The sequence below is a fragment of the Chionomys nivalis genome, chromosome 18 (assembly GCF_950005125.1).
Source record: "Chionomys nivalis chromosome 18, mChiNiv1.1, whole genome shotgun sequence".
Classification (NCBI taxonomy): Eukaryota; Metazoa; Chordata; class Mammalia; order Rodentia; family Cricetidae; genus Chionomys; species Chionomys nivalis.
This window is the reverse complement of record NC_080103.1, coordinates 18,350,116-18,373,790: the sequence shown is the minus strand read 5'-3', so window position 1 is coordinate 18,373,790 and position 23,675 is coordinate 18,350,116. Positions and strand designations below refer to the sequence as shown.

General features: G+C 39.1%; 2 protein-coding genes across 9 annotated transcripts in view; both read right to left on the bottom strand.

Moving 5' to 3' along the window:
- Positions 1-3,308, bottom strand: part of Phtf1 (putative homeodomain transcription factor 1) — a 63,966-nt gene extending 60,658 nt beyond the window's left edge. For 4 of the 6 annotated variants that reach the window (XM_057793101.1, XM_057793102.1, XM_057793103.1 and 1 more), the window contains exons 1-3: positions 2,919-3,308; positions 2,574-2,648; positions 1,905-1,961 (exon numbers count right to left, since the gene is read on the bottom strand). In XM_057793101.1, coding sequence (XP_057649084.1) covers positions 1,905-1,961; positions 2,574-2,618 — 102 coding nt within the window. In that variant the 5' untranslated portion in view covers positions 2,619-2,648; positions 2,919-3,308. The remainder of the gene's footprint in view (positions 1-1,904; positions 1,962-2,573; positions 2,649-2,918) is intronic. The other 2 variants (XM_057793104.1, XM_057793106.1) reach the window with 1 other exon arrangement.
- A 1,872-nt stretch (positions 3,309-5,180) lies between these two features.
- The window catches only part of Rsbn1 (round spermatid basic protein 1), a 48,880-nt gene continuing 30,385 nt past the window's right edge, over positions 5,181-23,675 (bottom strand). For 2 of the 3 annotated variants that reach the window (XM_057793319.1, XM_057793321.1), the window contains exons 3-7: positions 17,595-17,732; positions 17,163-17,305; positions 12,430-12,597; positions 10,382-10,490; positions 5,181-9,660 (exon numbers count right to left, since the gene is read on the bottom strand). In XM_057793319.1, the coding sequence (XP_057649302.1) occupies positions 9,190-9,660; positions 10,382-10,490; positions 12,430-12,597; positions 17,163-17,305; positions 17,595-17,732 (1,029 nt within the window). In that variant the 3' untranslated portion in view covers positions 5,181-9,189. The remainder of the gene's footprint in view (positions 9,661-10,381; positions 10,491-12,429; positions 12,598-17,162; positions 17,306-17,594; positions 17,733-23,675) is intronic. The other variant, XM_057793320.1, reaches the window with a different exon arrangement.

The window sequence follows — 23,675 nt, the reverse complement described above, 5'->3', positions numbered from 1 at the left end:
ACATACAATACCCACCCAGGCCAAAGCGGGTACCAGAGCCCCTTGGACTGGAGTTACAGACAGTTGTGAGCTGCCATGTGGTGCAGGAAATTGAACAGGGTCCTCTGGAAGGCCAGCCAGTGCTCTTAACTGATTAGCGTCTCTCCAGCCCCATAAACGGAGTTTAGAATGGGAAAGTAGTGCTGTGATCCAATACTGACTTTGTGTTTTCATTTTAAACTTTTCCTTTATTTTTAGTTTAGCTTTGTTAGTTTAATCTAACTAAACATCTTTTTTTGAAAAACAAAACAAAAAAGCCTTAGTTTTTTTTTGTTTTTTTTTTTTTTTCACACTATCCATGAAACCCATAAAGGCAGGAACCGCTTATCTTTTTCAGGACATTTAAAAAAAATTTAAGGTTTTTTTTTTTTCCCTCCTACAATGTTTTGACCATCCTGTTTCCTCTCCTCCAACTCTCCCCAGATCCTATCCCACCCACCAAAAAGACACAAAGCAAATGGAGTCTGTTTTAAAAGCTGGCCAGCTATTCCTATGCTTGAAACCTGCCCTGCAATTTCCCAATATTCTTCACACCTGCTATATGTGTTACACATTAGTTACGACACTGCGCACGTGTGCCCACACACGGAGCTCTGATAGGGTGCCCTAAAAGGTATACGGTAAGATGCATGGAAATAAGTTATGAAAATCTAAATTGGCTAGGGGGAGATTTCTTATTCTGCAGCAGGAGGTAAAATCCTTTTAAGGTTCAAGAAAACAAAACCCAGGCAAAACTACATTGACATGTTAAGCATCACAAGGTAAGAGATCACTAAACAATACCTAACTTCCCAGTCTAGCCATTTCTATTACACTATTGGGATGGCTTAGCAGCTCACAGAAGAATAACTAGACAAGATTTAGACAGTTACAAAATGGAATGTGGGGATTCATCTGAACCCCATCTTCCATTAATATAAGGAAGAGCTGTAGGAAATTCTGAAGTTAGTTGTGTTCCAAGTAGCTCAAACAAGTTTTTAAGGTGATTAACTTATAAATTTAGGAAGGTACCCTGAGTAATGGGTAAATATAGCCCACCAAAGATATTAGAGGTCTAGTCGGAGCAGTGTAACTTAGATAAGTAGGACACTATCAGTTGTACTTACCCATGTTTTTAACATGCTGATAAAAGTCTGCAACAGAACTTTTCAAAAGAGTCCCAAACCAAGAATGTACTGGCATTTGTTAACATTTTCCAAGGGAATGAGACCCTAAATCAAGATTTACATTCCTTTCTCTGGGCTTTTCTTCAAGAAAATCAAATTACAAATGGCTGCCCAGCAACCACGCAAGGGCTAATCTGCCATTTCTCACTCCCATCTGGTGAATGTAACCCTCCCCTCCGCGATTACAAATTAACCAGCCGGTATTCTGAGTTCCACAGCAGCTCTAGCGGGAAGAGACTGAAAGCTGTGTGCAGTTCTTGAAGGCTCACCTCTAAACCATTGATTGAAAACTGGGGCTGGACGCTAGGTTTAGGCCAAACAGAAATTTGATTTGGTTTGCACAGTTAGGATGATTAGGAGGAGGAGGAAGATGGAGAAAAAGAGGAAGAGAGGAAGAGGACTACTACCCTCTTAAAAAATGTGGATATTTCTTTGTTAAAAATATGTTTTCTAGCTTCTCTTGAATAAACGTCTGGCGATACTGGATCTAAACTGTAATATGGTAAAAACTGACCAGAGATAAGAATCCATATTCCCATTTACCTGGGACATTTGCTGTGGAGGCCACATATCAACTGCCCTTTATCATTATCCATGCATACTTGGTGGATGAGTGCATATTCTTTAAAAAGTATGATCCACTCTTCTCTTTACAGCAGTAATTAAAAAAAAAAGCCAGAATCAAAGAAATCAATTTACCTTAATCTGAGTCTGTTCGATTGACTTTTCCCATATCTGCTGATCATATGCTCCAATCTGAAATAAGGAGCAGGCTGTTTAAATGGTGCAAAGGCAATCTTTGTATCTAAGTCAAACCTCAGAGTCATGACTCTATTAAATACGCTTGTCTGAAAAATATGTTTCCCACATAGCAAATTCATACTTCCAAGGGCTGTTTCCAAAAAACAAAAACAAAAGAACAAAACAAAGGACAGGATCTGCAAAGTAAAAGGCAACACCCCAAATATCTTAAAGCTCATCTAGAAGACATTCCCACTCCTTAAGGAAGATATCAATAGGAATATCAGAGAGGAGTAAGAGGTAGGGACAGCTCAATCAGACGACAGTAGCAATCTGAGCCATGCAGATAAGAATTTCATTTTTGTCTTTATAAAAATAATTTTAAGTGTGATAATTTGCAAAGCAAAGCACTGCATGGTAGTTTGTATACGCAGCCTGCAGAAAGGTGACTTACAGCTCATATCCTGGAACCTGAAACTAGGTTTATAATGACTTTGCACATCAATTTTTTTCAGTATGTTGAGATATTATATAAGAATATGTGACATTACCAAACTTAAGGAAAGTAACTCTATACGGGAGTTTTTCTGCAGAAGTATGGTTTTCAAATAAAATTATTGCTGTTACCTTCTTCTGATACCACGATATGGCATCTCTCTCATTTGAGGCCATCTGTGTCTCCAGCCAGAGAGTACGACTTCACTGAAAACGAAGGAAATGTGTCAGTAAGTCCAGTTGTTGAAGGTTATTGTCCCGTTTGGGGTATGGCTTAAAAGCCGTTTCTCTCAGCCTCTCCATGAGCTGCTCTTTCTCTGCCTGTCTGCCAGGAAGAAAAAGAAGAGGAGGGGGTGGGGGGAATGGGCGCAGAGGCGACCGAGAAGCCTCTGCACCCTCCGGTGAAAGTGTGGACGCGGAGACAAGCCAGTACCCGAGCCGGCTCCCCGCGCCCTCCGCCTTCCCGCACCGGCTCACCTGGTGCCCGCTGCCCGGCAGGCTGCCGGCCGGGCCCCCGCTCCTCAGTGACCCCGGCCGGGCCGGGAGGCCGGGGGCGAGGCGGCGGGCCCGGCAGGCCGCATCTTCCCCCAGAGGCCCGGACACCGGCGGGGCCGTCACCATGGAGACCGCGGCGGCCAGCCCCGCCCGAGGCAGCCGGCAGCCCAGCGCTCCGAGGCGCGCAGCCTGCAGCCACAGACGCCCGACCTAGGTGGCCGTCGAACAGGCCATAGGAGAAACCAGGAAGAGACCGGAAAATGAGGGGAAGGGAGCGGGAAGGGTGTTTTCTTCAGCCGCTTCGGCACCGCAAGGGCTGAAAGCCAGCAGCCAGCCCCGGGCCGGAGCGGCGGCGCGCGTCGTCCGCCAGGGACTGCGGCTCGACGAGCTCCGGGTGCGATCAAGCCGCTTCCGCCTTCCGGCTCCGCCCCCGGCCGCCTTCCCGCTGCTTAGGCGGCTGTGAGGTGGAGGCCGCCGGCCGCGCCGCCAGTAACCCTAGGCGCTTAACGGAAAATCACCTCAGAAACGGCCCTCCCAGCACCCATCGGTCCCCGGGAGGCGGGTTCGATATCCCAGAGGCTTCTGTGCAGCGTGGTGTCTACTTCATATCTGTGTCCCCGGGGTGGACGAAGTCAGAAACGGGGGTGGGGAGGGGTCCCGAGCCCTCCGAGCCCTCCGCACGGCTTCTCCGTTCTTGCTGATGGGCAAATGTTTGTGCCTTGGCGCGGCCTAGAACGCGGACGTCGGGCTCAGCGAGTCCCTCCCTCGGCTCTCAGCCGCTCTGGGACTCGGGCTTTCTGGTGCCCACACAAGCCTAGGGGAGAATGAATGCACAGGACTCGAACTGCCCTGGGACAGTCCCCAAATCGGAAAAAATGGTTGTAGAGGCTGTTTTTAGTGTTTGAAGCAGGTCACGAGAAAGGGCAGTTGCACTCTGATGTGAATATCGGAGTTTCTAAGCAGCGCTCCTCTTTTCTGTACCTTTTGTGCACCATTAATGGCTTATTCCCGAGGGCCACTGTCTTCAACTCACTTCAGTCTGTGTCCTTTCTTGCCACGGGCACAAAGCATTTAGGTGCGGTGAGGCTAATAACAGATAACAGTAATCACTTGAGACTCTCACTTCAGTCTGTGTCCTTTCTTGCCACGGGCACAAAGCATTTAGGCGAGGTAAGGCTAATAACTGATAACAGCTATCACTTGAGACTGATAAGAGGCAGCCGCCAACCTATAGGCATTCTTATAAACCATTAAAACAGTTTCAAATGAAAGTTTTCCATAATGCAAACCTACTAAAAAGTAACACCCATAGGAATAATTTTTAAAAATTACTTCACCATTGGCAGTGGTCTCCAGTTTTTACCCCTTAACTGTTAAGGGGTAAACTAAAAGCTGGTAAGCCTCTTCAGTACTGCTGAACATTGTAATTCAAGGCAGCAACCAAATAATTCGTAAATGAAAAAAAAAAAGTTTAAGACCTAAATCAACACTATATTGGTATATTAGTATTTACTCCATTGCTGAACACACAAAGGCAGTTTTCTGGGCCATGGGCAGTGCGTTGGGAAATAGTGGTACAGTAGCAAATCACTTTCCAGGAGCTCTGTTAAAATGTTTTATTAGGTGCTGCTGTGTAAGGCAAAACTTTGAACCCAAAACCACATTCAACGCCCTGCTCCTAATAATGAACTCCCGGTGACTTTAGGAAACTGATTCTCCCCTGTGTTGTCGAGATAATTACCTCCTACTACTGGCCGTGGCAACCACAGGTGAGATACCCTGAGATGAGGCGCCTTCTGAGAACCAAGTGCTGTCAGGGCAAGCACCTCAACTAGAGTTCACCCAAAACTTCATGAGGAAAAGAACCCACTTTGTTGTGTCCCACAGCCCACACACATCTGAAAACCAAACACCACCTTCGTCATTTTGCCATGCATTTTCAAAAATACCTACAGTGCCACAATAAAAGCTTAAGGCAGTTCTAAACACATGTGAATGTTTTAAGCTGCAGTAAGGATAACTGTCACAATTGCAAGCTTCCCTTTTCTTCAAAACTAGTTGCACCTCAATCTGGATTCTCTGACCTTTTCTTTGGGAAAGGAGAGCTTAAGGTTGCCTTCAAACGCTTAAAACTAATCGGGCACAAAGGAGGAGGTAGGAGAGGGGCATTAGTTCTCAGGTCCAAGGCAGTGAGAAGGCCCATGTGCTATTCACTGTGATGAGACATCAGTAAAGGACAAATCAGACTTTGTTTATTAAAAAAATACTTTACAGGAAAAAAAAAACTATGCATTCCATTGTCCTATTTTACAAAGAAATAGCTTAACAATTTAACACACTTAGACAGCTACAAAAAAGCACTGTGTTAAAAGGATTATTATTCACACAAATTTAGATTTAAGACTATTCATTAAAAACCTTTTAAAACACTTGTTAATGTCAATAAACAAACTAAGGCCACACAAACGCAAATAGTCCGCCAGGCAAATTATACATTTCATCTATATGCAAAGACCTCTTAGATAAATTAAAGCCACAGGAAAAAAAAAGTCTTAGCTGCCAATCAAAATGAAGTTTAGTCACAGAAAACACTATTACATGAAAATTTACATGTGATAGAAGTGGTACATAAGTATTTCTTTAGAGAGAATTGAAAAGTGCTATATTTTAAGAGACAATGGTCTCAACTACATGCACGAGTGGATCCTAAAAAATTTATGAAGATTTTTAAAATGGAAGGCCATTAATATTTATGGATACTTGCTTTTAAAGCAACAGACTTCCAGGATGAGGATAAGTCCTTTATGCACTTAGAAAAACACTGGTGGTGCGCATCTCCTCTACTTGCATGACCAGTAAATACAGCTACAGACTGCCTTGAAAACATGAAACTTAGCACAAATGTGAGCCTCTGGCATGTGCTACCGAAAGGATGAAACAGACTTATTAGAAAGACACAAACTCAGTAATCCTAATGGTCCTCAATAAATACAAATAAATTTTAAAGGCAAATACAGATGGACTAATATTAATAACAAAGAACATACTCACTAGGAATGTATTTTCATGGATTTTGGACTCCTAGATTAACTCTCCTTCTAGACAATATTTATACAGGGAAAAGCAATATGCAAAAGTTTCTCAAGTCATTAGGTGAGATCTTTATGCCTGTTAAGACTGATACATCTTTTCCTAAAGTTTAGAAAATGATTTAATAAGCTCCTTTCCCCATACAAGAGCTTGTAATATTAGTGAACTTATAGTTCAACTGATTGAGGGGATAGGGCACTTTCTAAAAGTCTTTAAGTAAAAATAATGTATCAGCAAAACTTTTAAGTACTGAATAAGAAAGTACAATTAAGCCTAAGAATTCATTTTCAACAGTTAAACTTTGGAAGAGGGAACCAATATGGAGGTTATTATTATTGCTTCATGAATTTGGGACACCTCTCAGAATTGTAACCCTAACTCCTAACCTATCTTGATAAGTATAGAATGACCTCTGGGGAAGGGGAAGACTTTAGTGCTTTTTAATGGTTACCATAAAATCATTATATTTGCTGTTAGGAACATTTGTTTATTAGGTCCTTTCCATAAACATATTTTTAAATATCCCTCTGATCCACAAAGTACTAAAACACATAGCCACATTCTGCAAGTAATCTCAAGGGCTGGCACAACAGATAACACACCAGAAAGGAAGATCAGCTTCAATTTCAGTTACAACTTCACTGCCATAGCTACCTTACAAATCAGAGGATGCCAGACTGCTCCATGCCTCACTCCACCAAACCAAATAGTTTAATGATTTAGAAAAGTTGTGATCATTTGTATCGCTCAACTAGGACAGCTTTGAAAGCAGCAAGAAACTCAAAACTTCTGCTTTTATATTCATCAGTCTTTAAAGCATGCTATCAAAATCTAATACTCACATAGGACATTCAGAGTTTCCAGATACATTACTAGCTAAATGTTTCTTTCCATTCTATTGCAATCTAATATACAATGACTTCATTAGTACATGATTTTCAACATTTTTATATTCTTTTAATATGTTTATACTGGAGGTGAGGGTAGACTGTTCTGCAAAAAGGAAAATGGAGATTTGCGTTTGATTGTAGGTCTTTGCAGATCCGCTGGTTCCTGAGTGATTACACACAGTGCTGGCTGTCAGGAGACAGTCTCCTTGTTTTTTAGTAGTGACCAGCTTAGATGACAGATGGCATCTGCTGGATGGCAAGTGGGAGATGGGGAAATCGGATCTTGGAAGACAAGAAAAACAAAAATAAAACTTTTTGCGTTAACAACTTTTTCTCTTCATGATTATTTTTAAAAGCAATGTTGCCTGAGAAGAATTTTTCTTTGCACAGCCTGGTAAAGCTCTATGAAATTCTTCTGGACAGAAAATAGAAATAAGAAATAACCCAAACCCATTCATTTTGTGATAAACCCCTTCTCCACAAAGTAACAACAACAAAAAAATACCCTCAAAGGTCCCTTAAAAACTAGTTTGATAAACTAGAATTTATACACAGGATTTAAAAACACCCTGTGATAATCACATTACCTTCCATACCATTCTAATTACCTTATTTACAAAGATAACTAAAAGCAACATCACTTCCAATTCATAAATGGTTTACATTGAAGTGTTTCCCTATTTATTTGTCTTCATCCTTTGTAACAGAGAATACATACATATACATATATATAAGGAATAATACAGATTCTAACTAATCACTGTAGTATTTGCTGATGGTTACTTTTCTATTGGTTTACACAGTGACCTCTATACTTTGCTAATATGCATTTAACTACACAACAATATTGCACAAAGTAATATTTATATAAGATTTAACCTATTTCAGAATATTTTAGAGAAAATTCATATTTGATATTTCCAAAGATGCAGCTAAGTTCCATGGTGACAGACATAATAAAGCAGCATCTCTTTCTTTTGCCTATGTTAATGCAAATATTTCAAATCTCACCATCCAGGAAAAAAAAAAAATCAAATTGCACTGTAACCAGGTAGATACAAGAATCTGGTCTTAGGTGTGGGGAGTACTCTTCCTTTAGTAAACAAAAGGCCTACTGAGTTACTAAGAGAAAGTAGAATGCATAGCACATGAACATTCCAAATAAGAGAAAGTCCACACTACTTATATGAAGGAGGCCTACTGAAAAAAGGCCTATATTGAAAACAAAGTAAATATCCAGACCCTGAGCTTCAGCTCACCTGAAACTCTAGGATGGAAGTCTACTGCCTGTTACTAGAAAATAGCAACACAGATGAACAATGAACAAACCCAGGTATTCACCAGATAAATTATGAAGTGTTTCTAAAGTAGATACCAAGTCACAAGAATAGTTTCTTTAGTTTGATGCTCAGATACGGCAGCCCTCATAAGTGAGACTGGTGTGCATCTCTGACTTTGATATTCGTCATCAGTTTAGGGCAAGTATCCATGGAAACGTGAGGATACTAGGAAGCAGAACAGCTGATCAACATTATTTCTTTTGCTCAAAATAGCCTCCATGGTTACAATATATCCTAGAAAAAAACTAATGAGCCATGGATATGAATAACCAAGAACTATCCATCTTTAGATTTTTGTTTAATTAAAATATCCACTGGGTTTTAAATAACGGACACAAAAAGACAGCCTGGATCGGTAAGAGCTGTGCTTCCTCTTTTGCTAAGGACCAGAGAGCCATTCAATTTTCTTTAGAAACTATGTCTTCTTTGTGGCTGGAACTAAATAATTCACTTGCCCATGTACCAGATGCAGGAGCCTTTCCTGCAAGCAATGCCATTTTACTGTGGAAACTGACGAGGTGCCATGAAGACACAAATATTAAACCATAAATCATCTTTCTACCACATAAAGCAAATATGGTAAGAGACAAGGAAAGATAAAACCAAGGAAAGTGAATCATTACCAAGTGAGAACTTGCTAATCCAGAGAACTCTGGTTTTGATTTGAAGAAGAGATTGAATTGTTACCTCACACCTTGAAACAGAAAGCAGCAGCAGACCCACTATTACATACTGCACTAACGGCATAGGGACAACTCTTAGCTTTGCATAATCTGTGTAGAAAAGATATGCTTGACATTTGTGGAATGTCATTTCTCTTTATAGAATTATAGGCAAGATTTCTCCAATAAAACTTAACTTAAGCCAGTTATAAAACTATAACTTCACATCAAAATTTAAAAAAGTTAAAAAATGTGTTTGAATATGTACATATCACACAGGAGTGCTTGGATGTTCCTGCAGACTGTGTTGCTGGTCAGAGTCCAGTCTACTTTCCACCTTGAAAACTGGAATAGGCTGAGTCTTCAGCTCCTGCAGATGAAGCTCTGATGGAGATGGAAAAGACGATGGAGCAGTTGTCAGAACCTGCATCTCTGTGCATGTTTCCTCAGATTCAGTTTTTATTCTCACACACTGGGAGTCAACTTCTAATTCTCGCTTTCCAGGTAAACCACAGTCCATGTTGGAATTGCTTTCTGTGTTTTGAGGGGCTTCCACAACAGGATGGTACTGTTTAAGCCTGATATGCCAGGCTAAGCTGCACACTGCTGACACTGTTTTGAACTGATGAATGACATTTCTAGGGATGAAGTAGATATCATTGTCGCAAAGCTGAATTCTAGCATAGCGAATTCCTTCTCGCCTCATTTGGTTTAGTTTTGCTTCATCCACCCACTGTACACACTAAAAAGAAAGGCAAAAGAAATTGCATAAGACCTTAAAGTATGTAATGATTCAAACAAAATATTCTAATTCACACAGGAAAACAGTATGGCAAACTGTTCTAAAACAAAAATCAAATCTTGACAGGACAGAACTGTTGGGAAGCCCTTTTCTATCATATATTTTAGAACTCTTAAACAAAGACTGCGGAGATAGCCTATGGAATCATTACATCCTTGAAAGTGCAGCTAAATATCAGTATCTTTTATTTTACCCCTCAAAACAGCATTTCTCAGTGTATCCTTGGCTTTCCTGGAACTCACTCTGTAGACCAGGCTGGCCTAGAACTCAAGAGATTCACCTGCCTCTGCCTCCCAAGCGTTGGGATGAAAGACATGAGTTACCACTGCCAGCTATATCAGTATCTTTACCACACATAAAGGCAATATTTAATCTTCCCCTTCATATATTCTAACATTTTGCAGTTGAGGCCGCAGCACAGTGAGATTACTAAGGGAGACAGCTTATGGTCTGAAGTGAACAGCTGGATCCTTCTTTAGCCATTTTAGGCCCACCCTCCATCCCAAAGATTTTGCTCTCTACCACACACAGAATATAATAAAAATAAAGTTAAATTTACTGTCTGTGACTCCAATTATAAATTAAAATGCCTAATAAAATGGACTCAAATGCTGTTTCCAATGTATCACTGAAAGAATAATGAGAATGTGAGAATTATTACCTGGGAAACTGGAGGTTCATGAAGGTCTAACTGGAGTCTCTGTACAACATCAGTAAAGTCCTCAGCATGGAAACAAATCACATCTTTGGTTATGCGAGGTTGGTCACTCCTAATATTAATAAGACAAAATTTAGGGACTAGCATCCACAATGGAAAACTACAATTTCACTTTTCCAGCTTCTAGAATGCCACATTTAGCAAGTAAGCAAATAAATAAAATGTCTCTTTTCTAAAGATTAAGAGTGTACTTCTTTAGTCAGTTTTCAAAATAAATAAATAAAAGTAAGTCAATAGAAAGTTTTTAAAAGACAAAAATCAGGGCTGAAGAATGGCTCAGTGGTTAAGAGCACTGGCTACTCTTCAAAAGGACCTGGGTTCAATTCCTAGCACCCACAGGCAGCTAACTGTAACTCCAGTTCCAGGGTTTCTGACACCCTCAGACAGACATGCATGCAGGCAAAACATCAATGCACATAAGTAGAGTTTTTTAAAAAAAAAATGAGGTAAGTTGTTAAAAAAATTCAAGCAATAATCACTAAAAAAAAAAAAAAAACTTTTATTCTAGCCTCACAGCAACCTTTCATGCTGGTGCATACCCACAATCCCAGCACTTAGGAAGCTGAGGCCAAGAAGAAAGGATCTTGAGTTTGAGGCCAGCCTGACCTACATAACAAGTTCAAGACCCTGGATCAGAGGATTTGGGGTTTTTGTTTTGTTTTATTTTGTTTTTTAAGTTTTATTCTAAATGGGATGCATTTGTTGTTGTCTCATTAGGGAACTTGAGCTTTGTTATAATAAAACCAGGCTGTCATCAGGGAGTAGTGGCACACTCCTTTAATCCCAGTACTCAGGAAGCAGAGGTAGGCAGATCTCTGAGTTCAAAGCAAACCTGGTCTACAGAGTGAGTTCCAGGACAGCCAGGGCTACACATAAAAACCCTGTCTTGAAAAACCAAAATTAAAAGTACTTTAAAAAAATAAGAATATATATAATTCAAATATACAAATAAAACCAAGCTCTAGGTCAGTGTAAAATGTACAGCCACTACAGAAAACAGTAAAGCAGTTCCTCAAAAATAATAAAATAGAACTGCCATATTATCAAGCAACTCTACTTCTGGGTATTGAACACCAGGGACATAAGAGATACATATATATATCTATACTAACAATCAGAGCGCCAATGGTAGAAGTAACCCAAACACCTATTTAGTGGACTAACAAAATGGTATACATGACTCTGTGTGCATGTGCATGCACATGTGTGTAAAATTTACTGTACCTACCTTAAAAGGAAACAAAGTCTGATACTTGCTACAACATGGGTAAACTCTGAGGGACGTTATAATAGAAATGGCTGAGTTAGAAAAAGAAGAAAAAAACGGGAACTGTCAAGATGCCTTATGAGCAATGGTGCCTGCCACCAAGCCTAACTACCTGAGTTCAATCCCTAGGACCCAGGTGGAGAAAACTTCTAAAAGTTGTTTAATTGCTACACAACTGCTGTGGCACACACCTCTCACTCACAAAATAATAAGTCTATAAAAAATAATTTCCTTTTGTCACTATGATTAATTTTATAACACATTAATATCTGTGTGTGTGCTTGTATATACGCATATACCAGTGTGTGGAGGTCAGAGTCCTAGGGACAGAACTCGGGTAGTCAGACCTAACAGCAAACACCTTTAGTCGAGTAAGCCATCTCACTGGCCCACTAGGACTACTTTTCTTAAAAGGAAAAGGGCAGGGGAAGTATGCTTCCATTTCCATGCAAAACCAGAAATGGCAGGAGACTACACAGTGATGGTTCCCACGATCTACATCCGGATGGCGAGGTGAAAGTAGCTGTGAGACATCAAGTTTCAGTTTTGCAAGACAGAAAGTTCTAGAGCATTGTTTTATCGCAGTATAGTCACACTTGTATCATAAAAAATGTTTAGATGGTAAGCTATGTTATACATATTTCACCGTGATCTAAAACTTTTAAACAGAATCCACGTTTTCTTAGACATTATCCGACCCTGTAGTTTGGGTCCTTTAACTTACCATTCACCAAATTGTACAGCCTTCAAAACCCCAACAGCAGCCGTACTCTGCCAGTCAAACCCCTGACCTACATGATCAGCATGAGCTCTTGTCCTGTCTTCAAAGAGGACTTCTCGGGGTTCACTTGTCCGAGGTAGGTACTGAAGATTTTTAATTTCATTCATTGATCTATAGTTGATTTGGTTGTGAAACAAAGCAAAGTATGAAGCAATAAACAGCAAAATTAACAGCAGTAATGTAAAAAGGTCTTTAACAATACTAGGCATAAATGAGGTTTGAGATGAGCCCAATGATTTAGATCATTAGCATTATACCATATACTATATAATACACTACATAAAATAATGACTATTATTTCCTCTTTCCCTATAGACTATACCTTTATTAGGCTCACATGACAACTCAGAATGCATGAAATTTCTCTAGACAAGGACAGTGTGTTTAAAGGTTTAAAGCTCTAAGCTTTTTTGGCTTCAGTTCAGTTACTCATTTACAACTATCAAAACATTCTACTAGGACTTATATTCCAGGCAGCAAACAGCATACATTTGATCTCCTCCCATATGAAAAGGAACTAATACAGACAGGAGAAGGAAAATGATTGTCACAGAGGGGAGTTTTGCAGTAGACATCCTGATGTGCAAGTTGGAGGAAGAGACCCAGAGAACGGGGCGGGGGGTGGGGGTATGGGGGGACGGACGGATGGAAGGACGGGACTGGCCTAGGGTGGCCTTTTGAAAATCTCAGTGACATATTTCCTCTAACAAACTACATGTTCTAATCCTTCTCAAAACAGTTTCACCAACTAAGGACCAAGCATTCAAATATATGAGCCTATGGGGCAGTTTGCATTCAAACACCAGTCATGCCGGGCGATGGTGGCACACTCCTTTAATCTCAGCGCTCAGGAAGCAGAGGCAGGTGGATCTCTGTGAGTTCAAGGCCAGCCTGGTCAACAACAAGAGCTAGTTCCAGGACAGGCTCCAAAGCTACAGAAACCCAGTCTCAAAAAACAGTAAAAATAACATCAAAGACCAGTTATTGGCTTGCCTTCCTCAGTTTTACTTATTTTTTTTCCCTTATCATTACTGTGCCTGCCTCCTTTGATTCCAGTTTCTCCAATGTCTGTTGCCTTTTTGTCTGCACTAGCTGCTCTTCTAGAGGGTCTGGGGATTCAGTTCCCAGCATGCACATGGCAACTCATAACTGTCTGTAAATCCAGTTCCAGAGGACCCAACACTCTCATACAGACACAAATCCAGGCAAAACAAATTAAATAAATATATATTTAAATATTAGATGTCTGAAATTAAAAGAATATAATTTAAAAAGAAAAGGCACTTGAACCAAGAGTGTTATTCTTCAGCTAAAAGAAGTAGGAGGGTGGAGGGAGAAAGGGGAGAGAGAGTAAAGGAAAGGGAGGGAGAGAGGGAAAGGGAGTGTAAGGGTTACACACACACTGAGCAAAGGAAATTCAGCATGTTAGAACTCCCAGTGATATCACCTATCCAGTGATAACAATAAATTGGAAAATGCATCTCCACACTCCAACTAAATTATCAATTAAAGTTAATGACAGAAAAAGAAAATAAAAGAATATGCTGACTCATCGTTATCCTCCATTTCTTAGAATGTTTCTTGAAAATGTGTTAAGTAAAGGAAATAAACCTAGGAAGACAACAGCCACTAGCTGGTGGAGTAAAGCCTTAGCTGGGTTTAGAGTTGTTTAATGAGCCTTCCACACTGAGCAGGACTGGAAAAGGGAAACTATAGAATTAGATAATAATTCTACAGTTAGATTACACAAGTAAATTCAGTTAGATAGACCATTCTACAAGACTTTTCTATAGTGCAGTAAAGTGAATAATAAAATTTATTTATGTTTCAACGTAACTAGAAGAGTGGAAAGATTTTCAACATAAAGAAATGAGAAGTGTTTGAGGGAATAGAAATGCTATTACTCTGATTTGATCATTATATACATTACAGATATATACCAAATTATCACACAGGATTTTGTATATATATAAAATTACTATAAGTCCATTAAATATAAACAATAAAACCGATAGATTATAGAAAACTCTAGAAAGATCTCATGATTTAGAGGTGGGGATCTGGAGAAACGATTCTGTGCTTGCTGTGCATGAGGACCTGAGTTCTGACATGGCCACACTTGATCATCTGCAACCCAATGCTATGAGGGTAGAGAAAGGAGGACCACTGGACCTTGCTGGCCACTAGTCTAGCACCTTGTTAACTGAGAGACCCTGTCTCAAAGGAATACAGTGAAGAGTAATAAATAAATCAGGACATTAAACATCCTCCTTTGGTCAATGCTCATGCACAGGTAGGTGCACCACCCCCCAACAAACATGCACAAATATCATACACATACACAAAATGCATAAAGAGAGAAAGAAAATACTTCATAATAGCTATATGTGGAAATCACAGATAGTTCCAGAAGAATGTAAACTTTCCTAAGCTATATAAAAAACTAGAAATTATACAGAATATGCTCAAGAGAAGTATATATCCTACCTCAAAAGGAATAATGATAAACTTTAGTGAAAACAAAATTTTAAAAAAGTATGACCCACCCAGCACTCGGGAGGCAGAGGTAGGCGGATCTCTGGGAGTTCGAGACCAGCCTGGTCTACAAGAGCTAGTTCCGGGAAAGGCACCAAAGCTACAGAGAAACCCTGTCTCGAAAAACCAAAAAAAAAAAAAAAAAGTATGACCCAAATATAAAACTAAATTGTAACATGAGAGAAAAATCTTTATGTGAGTGCTAATACCAGGACTTAGAATATAATTTTTAGCCTACCACCTGAATCTTTAGTAATTACATCTTAAGTAAATATAAATGTCATTGCTATCTATCCAATTTTAGAATGTACCTATTGATAAAGCATTAAAAACCTAATGATGATTTTAAAGCAGAATAAATTAACTTCAATAATGTGTGAAGACATTTGACAGAGCCGGAAGGAACAAGATAAAATAGGTTTTGTCTAATTAATCAGAAAGTAGGTGAGAAAAAAGAATACCCATTCAGCATAGCATGTGTGCCATATTTTTAATCTTTTTTCCTTTTTAAAATCAAGCATTCATTTCTCTTTGGAAATATACAGCGAAATGTATATAGTACTTAAGAATTTAGAATCTTAAGATCCATCACTATAATATATAAAAATTGTTGTAATCAGCTAGGCAGTGGTGGCACACGCCTTTAATCCCAGCACTGGATAGGCAGAGACAGGTGGATCTCTGGGAGTTCAAGGCCAGCTTGGTCTATGGAGAGAGTTCCAGGACAAGCTCCAAAGCTACATGGAGAAACCCTGCCTCGAAAAATAAAAAAAATAAAAATTTTTGCTATAATCTAATACCGTGCAAAACTTTTGATTAATTAATTATTGGGCTTTACATACTGCATTAATATATTGTGTTTGTGAGACAGGTCTCGTATATCCCAGACTGGCCTCAAACTCACTATGAAGTTGGAGATGTCTTTGAACTTCTGATTCTCCTGCCTCCAGCACACCTGAATAAGAGGACTGACTGCTAGGGGTGGAATCCAGGGTTTCCTGCATGCTCAGCAAGCAGTCTGAGCTACATTCCCAAATTTCATCTTCAAGTTTTTACCATGGTTTTCATGGATCATCTTAAGTGTCCTAAAACTATTTTATCATTTGGTAGTGTTCTCCTGTAAGTTTTAAGTTAAAGTTAAGGCTAATCCATTAAAACTAATTTTGAGCTCTTGGGTCTTTGTTGTGTTTTTTAATATTATTTATTTTGAGATAAGATCTCAGTATGTAGCCCCCAGTAGCCTAGAACTCACTATGTAGATCTGGGTGGCCTCAAACCCACAGAGATCCACCTGCCTCTGTCTCTGAAGTTCTGGAATTAAAAGTATATGCCACCAGGTCCAGCCTAATTTTAAACTGCTATTTCCATAGCCCAAGGGGATGTAAATTATTTTTAATCTCACTGAATAATATTTTCTAAAATAAAAGAGTAAATCTACATTTGTTTTATGTGTATGAAAGAGAAATATGTTAGCACATGATTTATCACAGCTCTATACAACGGTACACATTTCACTCAGCAAACCATGGTTTCCTACAATGAGTCATGATGACAAAGATAAATAGAACAGTCCCTAACCTCAAAGAGGTCAAAATTTATTAAGAAACAAAAACAGTAAAAAGATCATCAAGGAACCATGTTGTAAGACCAAATTAGCTTGTCCTAAGATTCATAAAAGTGACATTCAAGGTAAGTTCTGAAGCTTTACTAAAAACCTGCTAGGCAAAGAGGAAGGTAGGAGGGAGGTGAAATTCCAAATAGAAAGATCAGAACAAGAGCAAAGGGCAACGGAAGACAATGGTTTGAAAACTGAATTTAGTATAGCAGGAGAAAATGAAACAGACACAAAGGTTCTGTATTATCAAAGATTTGTACAGACCACACTAAGGAGGGTTTGCTCTTTTAACTCTATAGGCAGTTAGGATACAAGTTTTAAGAAAAATCAATTAATTTCTCAGGAGACTGATGATTATGTAGCAGGTTATCTGAACTAGGAAAATGACAACTTGGAATTTTACCTAAAGGAACTCTTCAAAAATCTAGACAAGTTTCCAAACCATGCTCAGATGACGATCATTTTTATAAGCCACCCAACAAAAAGGATGGTTTTGCTTATTTGAGCAAAACTGATGTTTACTTACCGTCGTCTTTTGAAGGGTGACTTTGGCATATCTGCTGTAGGGATCATTTGTTCTCCTGGTCTCACCCACATTATAGGCCCATCATCACTCTGAGACCTACACTGTAGTTGGAGGCTAGAAAGTGTACCCCAGGGCAAAGTCATCTAGAAACCAAAGGAATGAGTCACATTTTAAAATTTTAAACTATTTACTGATTATTTCCATTCAAATAAAAATACTAAAAACCATATCTCATCTATATATGAAAAAATAAAAGCTGTATTTCAGAGTAACATATAAAAAAACTGAAGTACTCAATACCAATACTTTTCTAAACAGTTCTTTGTCAACTAGTGCATAAAATTTGTTTTTAATAAGCAAGAATAACTTAATACTCTAACACTTGAGTGTCTAATGATGACCAGAACATTAATAGTCTAAACAAACACTCACTTTTAGAAATGGTGATTCTTCTAACATATCAAGGAACTCGGGGAAATAATCACCAACTTCTTCATCGACTGCTCCAACAAGACTTATCTGCCGCATAGGACCTGCTCGGTACGTACCACAGCAATATGTCCTGTTGACCTGGATAAATGAAAGAGAAAGGAAAAAGGATTGAAATGCACTAAGAATGAGAACTGTATTAATTTCATCTACATACTGAGAATTCAATGGTCAGTTCTTTCAACAAAGTTAACCATTGTAGTCACCCAATCATACTGTAAAATCAGCTACAAACAGAAATTTTTTAACATGAAGGTTAGCCTAGAAGTTCAACACCGCAAAGGAAGACATTAAAACAGACTTTGCTAATAATAACTATTTAATATTGGAAACTAATTTTTTTCTGAAAAGACAGAATAAGCAATAAAACTAGCGGGACAAAGGGGAAAATGCCATAGCCGCATTAATCCTTCATGCCCACTGTATATTCCTTAGCTTAAACTTTAGGAAAGATAGCAAGCTACCATGCTACCCTTAAGTTTACGTAATTCAAACAGCACAAAATTAACAGCACCCAACTTACCCACAATTCAAAAATACAGGTATCTAGGCCAACTGATAGGATGTGAATAAAGTAAAGCACCCTTTCCTGTCTGAAAAGAGAAAAGAAAACCTAAAGGGAATATGGAGTGAAGAAAGGCAGAAGAGGAGAACTTGAGTATAACCAAGTTTATTTTCATTCACATAAAGAAAAGCTTCTTGGCTTATCAGGACCTTCATATTTTATAAGGTTTGCACTTTTCTGAGTACTAATGCTGACTTCAAATAACTGCCCAAAATTAATATTATTATATAGATTTTTACTTAGTGGTATAAGCATGCTCAAGTAAGAAAATTAAAATTCTAGAACCAGATTCTGTGCACTGTAATGTTTAGTCTATCTGGAAAATTGTAATCAAGTTAGCATAACTAGAGAAAGGCTCTGGAACAACCATAGCCTTCCCACTTTATCTCTTAACACTAAATCAAGCCTCTGGCTTCACTCTACCTATGTTTATTTCTGAGTCTCAGCCCTCCTCTGGCTTTAAGTTTCTTTCAGAATCTAGCTTAGACCTCAAGGTCTACCCTCATTCATATTCGATCCTAGTCCTTGCACCAGATGCTTAACAAGCCCTGAGTCTGAAACATTCAAAGCATCAGTTCTATCTCTGAACGCTTCCAGTCAGGAGCCAACAAATTCCTTGTCCCTTAAATCCACTTGTAATTGAGAATCCTACAATGTGTTACCAAATGTAGCCAGGTATACCTTTCCCACATAAGCATACTGCTTCAGTAATATCTGTCTCTAGTTCCTTTTTTTTTTAATCAATTCTCCTCACTTTTTAATTCCCTTTTCATGTCATTGCAATCTGGCTTCTGCTTGCCCAAACACAGATCATTAATGACCCCCCACAGACAAATCACAGTGTTTCTGGAGCCTCAGCTTCCTTCCAGGCACCCTCCTCTAGTTGCAGAGTTGGTCTATTTCTCTTTCCGAATTTATTATACATACCCTGCTATATTCTGTATCTAATTCTCTAAATAAAACCTGTCCCCAGGAGTCAGCTCTGCAGGTACAACTTCTCTCGGTCAGACTGTGGACACTCAAACGCAGCGCCTACAACACTGAGCACATTTTCTTCTAAGCTTTCCTTCTACTCCTAAACTTGTTTGTTGAGAGGGAGGTGATAGTTCTATATTTGCTTCATCAAGCAATGCTAATCATTTTCTCAATTCCCAAATTAGGAATTTATAAGCCCTTTTCCTCATCCCTTAAATAACAAATTTTATCCCTCTAAGTCATGCCTTAATGAAAGAAATAATCATTTCTTATCTAATTGCAAAAATCTCAAAATCACTGTCTTTACATGGGGTTTGCCATGAGCCATCCTACATGGTACCTACAAATGATCTCCTAAGGAAAGGGTACTTTACCACTCAGTTTTCCTCTTTAAATGCTTCAAGCAGTTCCTTTAAGTTCAAAATCCTCATGTAGCCTTAGCTTCCTTCCAGGCACCCTCCTCTAGTTGCAGAGTTGGTCTATTTCTCTTTCTGAATTTAATATACATACCCTGTGATTTGCCACATTTTAATACACACTCGAACCTTTGCTGGCTTCCAATTTTCACATGGTATTACTGCCGATCATTATAATTTCAACTTATTCCTCTAGGTAAGTAAAAAGGCCAATGAGAAGACAAATCTAAACAAGGTTTTCACTTAAAGAAATCAAGTGTATGAAATTTACAGGTATTAGACAATTTGGATTTAAAGTCATAACTAGATTAAAATAATAACAACAATAAGAGATAAGAGCATTTGACTAACATGTGTAAGGGTAACACATCTAATACACCAGATTAGTCTGGCCACCTCTGCTTGTTTGGACCAGAGCCTCTAGGTTCTGGTCAGGACATAACCCACCCATATAATCCTCCAGGCCATTCACAAGACATATTCCAACCTGTCTTCCCAGCTAGACTCTGCACAACTTGTACCAGGGTCTTGCCAGGTGAGTCCACCCTTTACGTACTCTTCCCAAGCCCCAGATCTACCCCCAAACTCTGGATGCCAGCCCCGACCTCTGTGTCCACTTAACATTATTCCACCTAAGCAATACCCAATCTTTAGAATCAAAACAACCTACATATACTGTGTTCCAACCGACTGACCATATCAAACACAGACAAAAGAAGCCCTCAATACGAGAACTTCCAACAAAAATACAAACAATATGAAAGATAGAGGCAGTATCCTTCTCTCTCCCTAAGATCCACCAGTCCTATAGAAATGTTTGCCAATGAAATTTTCCTAGATGAACCCCAGGACACAGAATTTAGAAGACCAACTTTAAATTTTAACAAATTCAAGGAATTTAAAAAACAAAAAAGAAACAGCTCAAGAGAATAAATACCTGAGTATATACTCAGTATATATATATACATAAATATATATATATATCATATATTCACAGTATATATAATCAATTTGTAAAAATTAACAGCTTTTCTATACACCAATAACAAACACACAGAGAAAGAGATCATGTGAACACTCCAATTCAGAATAACCTCAAAGAAAATATATTAAAACCTAACAAGGAAGTAAAGGACCTGTACAATGTAAACTTTAAACCTCTGAAGGAAGAGACAGAGAAAGATACTAGAAAATGGAAAGACACTGCATACTCATGGGCTGGTAGAGTTAATGCTGTGAAAATGAGCATCCTGCCAAAAGTCTTTTTTTTTTTTTTTTTTTTTTTTTTTTTGATTTTTCGAGACAAGGTTTCTCCGTAGTTTTTGGTTCCTGTCCTGGAACTAGCTCTTGTAGACCAGGCTGGCCTCGAACTCACAGAGATCCGCCGGCCTCTGCCTCCCAAGTGCTGGGATTAAAGGCATGCGCCACCACCGCCCGGCTGCCAAAAGTCATTTACAGATTCAATACAATCTCAATCAAAATCCCCATCTTATTATTCACAAAAATATTGAAAAAATACTAAAATTCAAATGGAACCACAAAGGACTATGGATAGCCAATAAAACATCCTGAGCAAAATGAACAATGCTGGACGGGTTACTATTCCAGACCTCAAGAGATATTAAAAGCTATAATAACAAAAAAACAAAATGGCAACAACACAAAAACAAACATGAAGACCAATGGAACAAATCAAAGATACAAACATTGAGTATATATAAGTCATCTGATATTCGACAACGTTGCCAAATTGGAGAAAAGATAGCATCTTCAGTAAATGGTGCTAAGTGCTGGGATTAAAAGTGGGCAGTGGTGGTGCACACCTTTAATCCCAGCACTCGGGAGGCAGAGGCAGGCGATCTCAGTGAGTTCGAAGTCAGCCTGGTCTACAAAGCAAGTTCCAAAACAGCCCAGACTGTTACACAGATAAACCCTATCTCGAAAAACCAAAAAATAAAAATAAATGGTGCTAAGAATACTACATGTCCACATGTAGAAGAATTAAGTCTGTATCTATCACCTTGCACAAAACTAACTCCAAATGCATCCAAGACTTAAATGTAAAACCGGAAGCACCGACACTGCTAGAGCAAACATAAGCAGTTCCTCACAGGATATAATTATAAGAAGGAATTCTCCAAATTAGAGCAGATTTGCCCAGAAACTGAGACCAACAACTGGCAACAGCACTTCTTAAAATTAAAAAGCTTCTGCATGGCTAAAGAAACAATTGAATGAAGAGGAACCTCACAGAATGGGAGAGAATCTTGCCAACTATAGATATGTCGGAGAATTAATATCCAGATAACTAAACTAAATAAACAAACAAATGACCCTTTTTTAAAAAAATGAGCTTGGGGTCTCTGAATGGTGTTCTCAGAAGGATAAAAATGGCTAAAATACATCTTAAAAAAATATTCATTGGCCAGGCGATGGTGGCGCACGCCTTTAATCCCAGCACTCGGGAGGCAGAGGCAGCCTGGTCTACAGAGCTAGTTCCAGGACAGGCTCCAAAGCCACAGAGAAACCCTGTCTCGAAAAAAAAAAATATATATATATATATATTCATTGTCCCTAGCAGTAAGAAAAATGCAAATCAGAACAACTTTGAGACTTTATCTTACTCAAGTCAGCATAGCGAAGATCAACACAACCAACAACAAATGCAGGAGAGAATGTGGGAAAGAGGGAACCCTCATTTACTGTCAATAGGATTGCAAACTGGAAGCCACTCTGGAAGTCAGTTTGGAGAACCCTCAACAACTAAAATTAGATATACTATATGACTTAAGCTATACGTTGTTATGCCTAAAGGACTCGACATGCTACACCAGATACTTGCTCAGCCGTACTCACTGACATGATGTTCACAATGGCTAACAACAGAAACTGCTGATGAATATATAAAGTATCTGCAGTGGCACTATGGAATGCTATCATCTGTAAGGAGAAGTGGAATATGAAGTCATGAAATCTGGTGGTAAATGCAAAGAATTAGACCCAGACCCAGAAAGAAAAATGTTTCTCTTCTGTGGTTTCTAGCTCCAAATCTTTAGGTGTGCATACTGTGTGGTTTGAGTAAGAATGGCCCCATAGATTTATATATTTGAATGCTTAGGCACTACTAGGTACTTCCAGGCACTACTTGGGAGGGATAAGAAGGCATGGCCTTGTTGGGGGAAGTGTACCAAAAGGTTTAAAAAGTCGATTTCAAGCCGGGCGGTGGTGGCGCACGCTTTTAATCCCAGCACTCGGGAGGCAGAGGCAGGCGGATCTCTGTGAGTTCGAGACCAGCCTGGTCTACAAGAGCTAGTTCCAGGACTAGCTCTTACCTGACAGCCTCCTTCATATAACCAGAAGTCTCCGTGAAGATTCCAAGGGAGGGAAGCAACCAACAGTCCTACCTAGCTATGACACCTAGGAACTACAATAACCAGTATGGCAAAATATCCCTAAGGGTCCAATAGTAGCACACATACTTTGGCAGTAACTAACAACTCTCTAGTTGGATTTAAGTCCTGTTCAACAAGAAGGAAATCGTGCCCCTACTAGACACCTAGCCAGCTCTGTGCGTATAATGAAAGCATGGATCTTGGAGAACTTACAACAGCCACTTTTCTAAGCCAGCATAATTTCTAAATGCATTCTAAATATTTGTCCTTATTCACACAGATAAGAATAGGTCTCATTTCTCATCAAAGAAATGTCTCCTTACAACAGATGTAGAAAATTATAGACAACCACAACCAATTAAATGCACAGAACAAATGACAGTATGGTACTCAGCTCCAACTTATATATCTATAATGCAACTCCTACACTTAAGACTCAGGGATCATAGCAGAAGAAGAGATAGAAAGAACGGGAAATTTTCTGTGACACTGTGCCTCCTAGAAATATCAGAGAAGCTACACCTATGAAATATTACCAACATTTACAACCTAAATAAGATCTGAATAAGCATAATACCAATAGACAGGCTAACATGGAAGGGGAAATCTCATGGGGCCTAAACCCTAGTCCAGAGGACTACAGTTAACAAGAAATGCTGACAGCAGGAGAAATAGT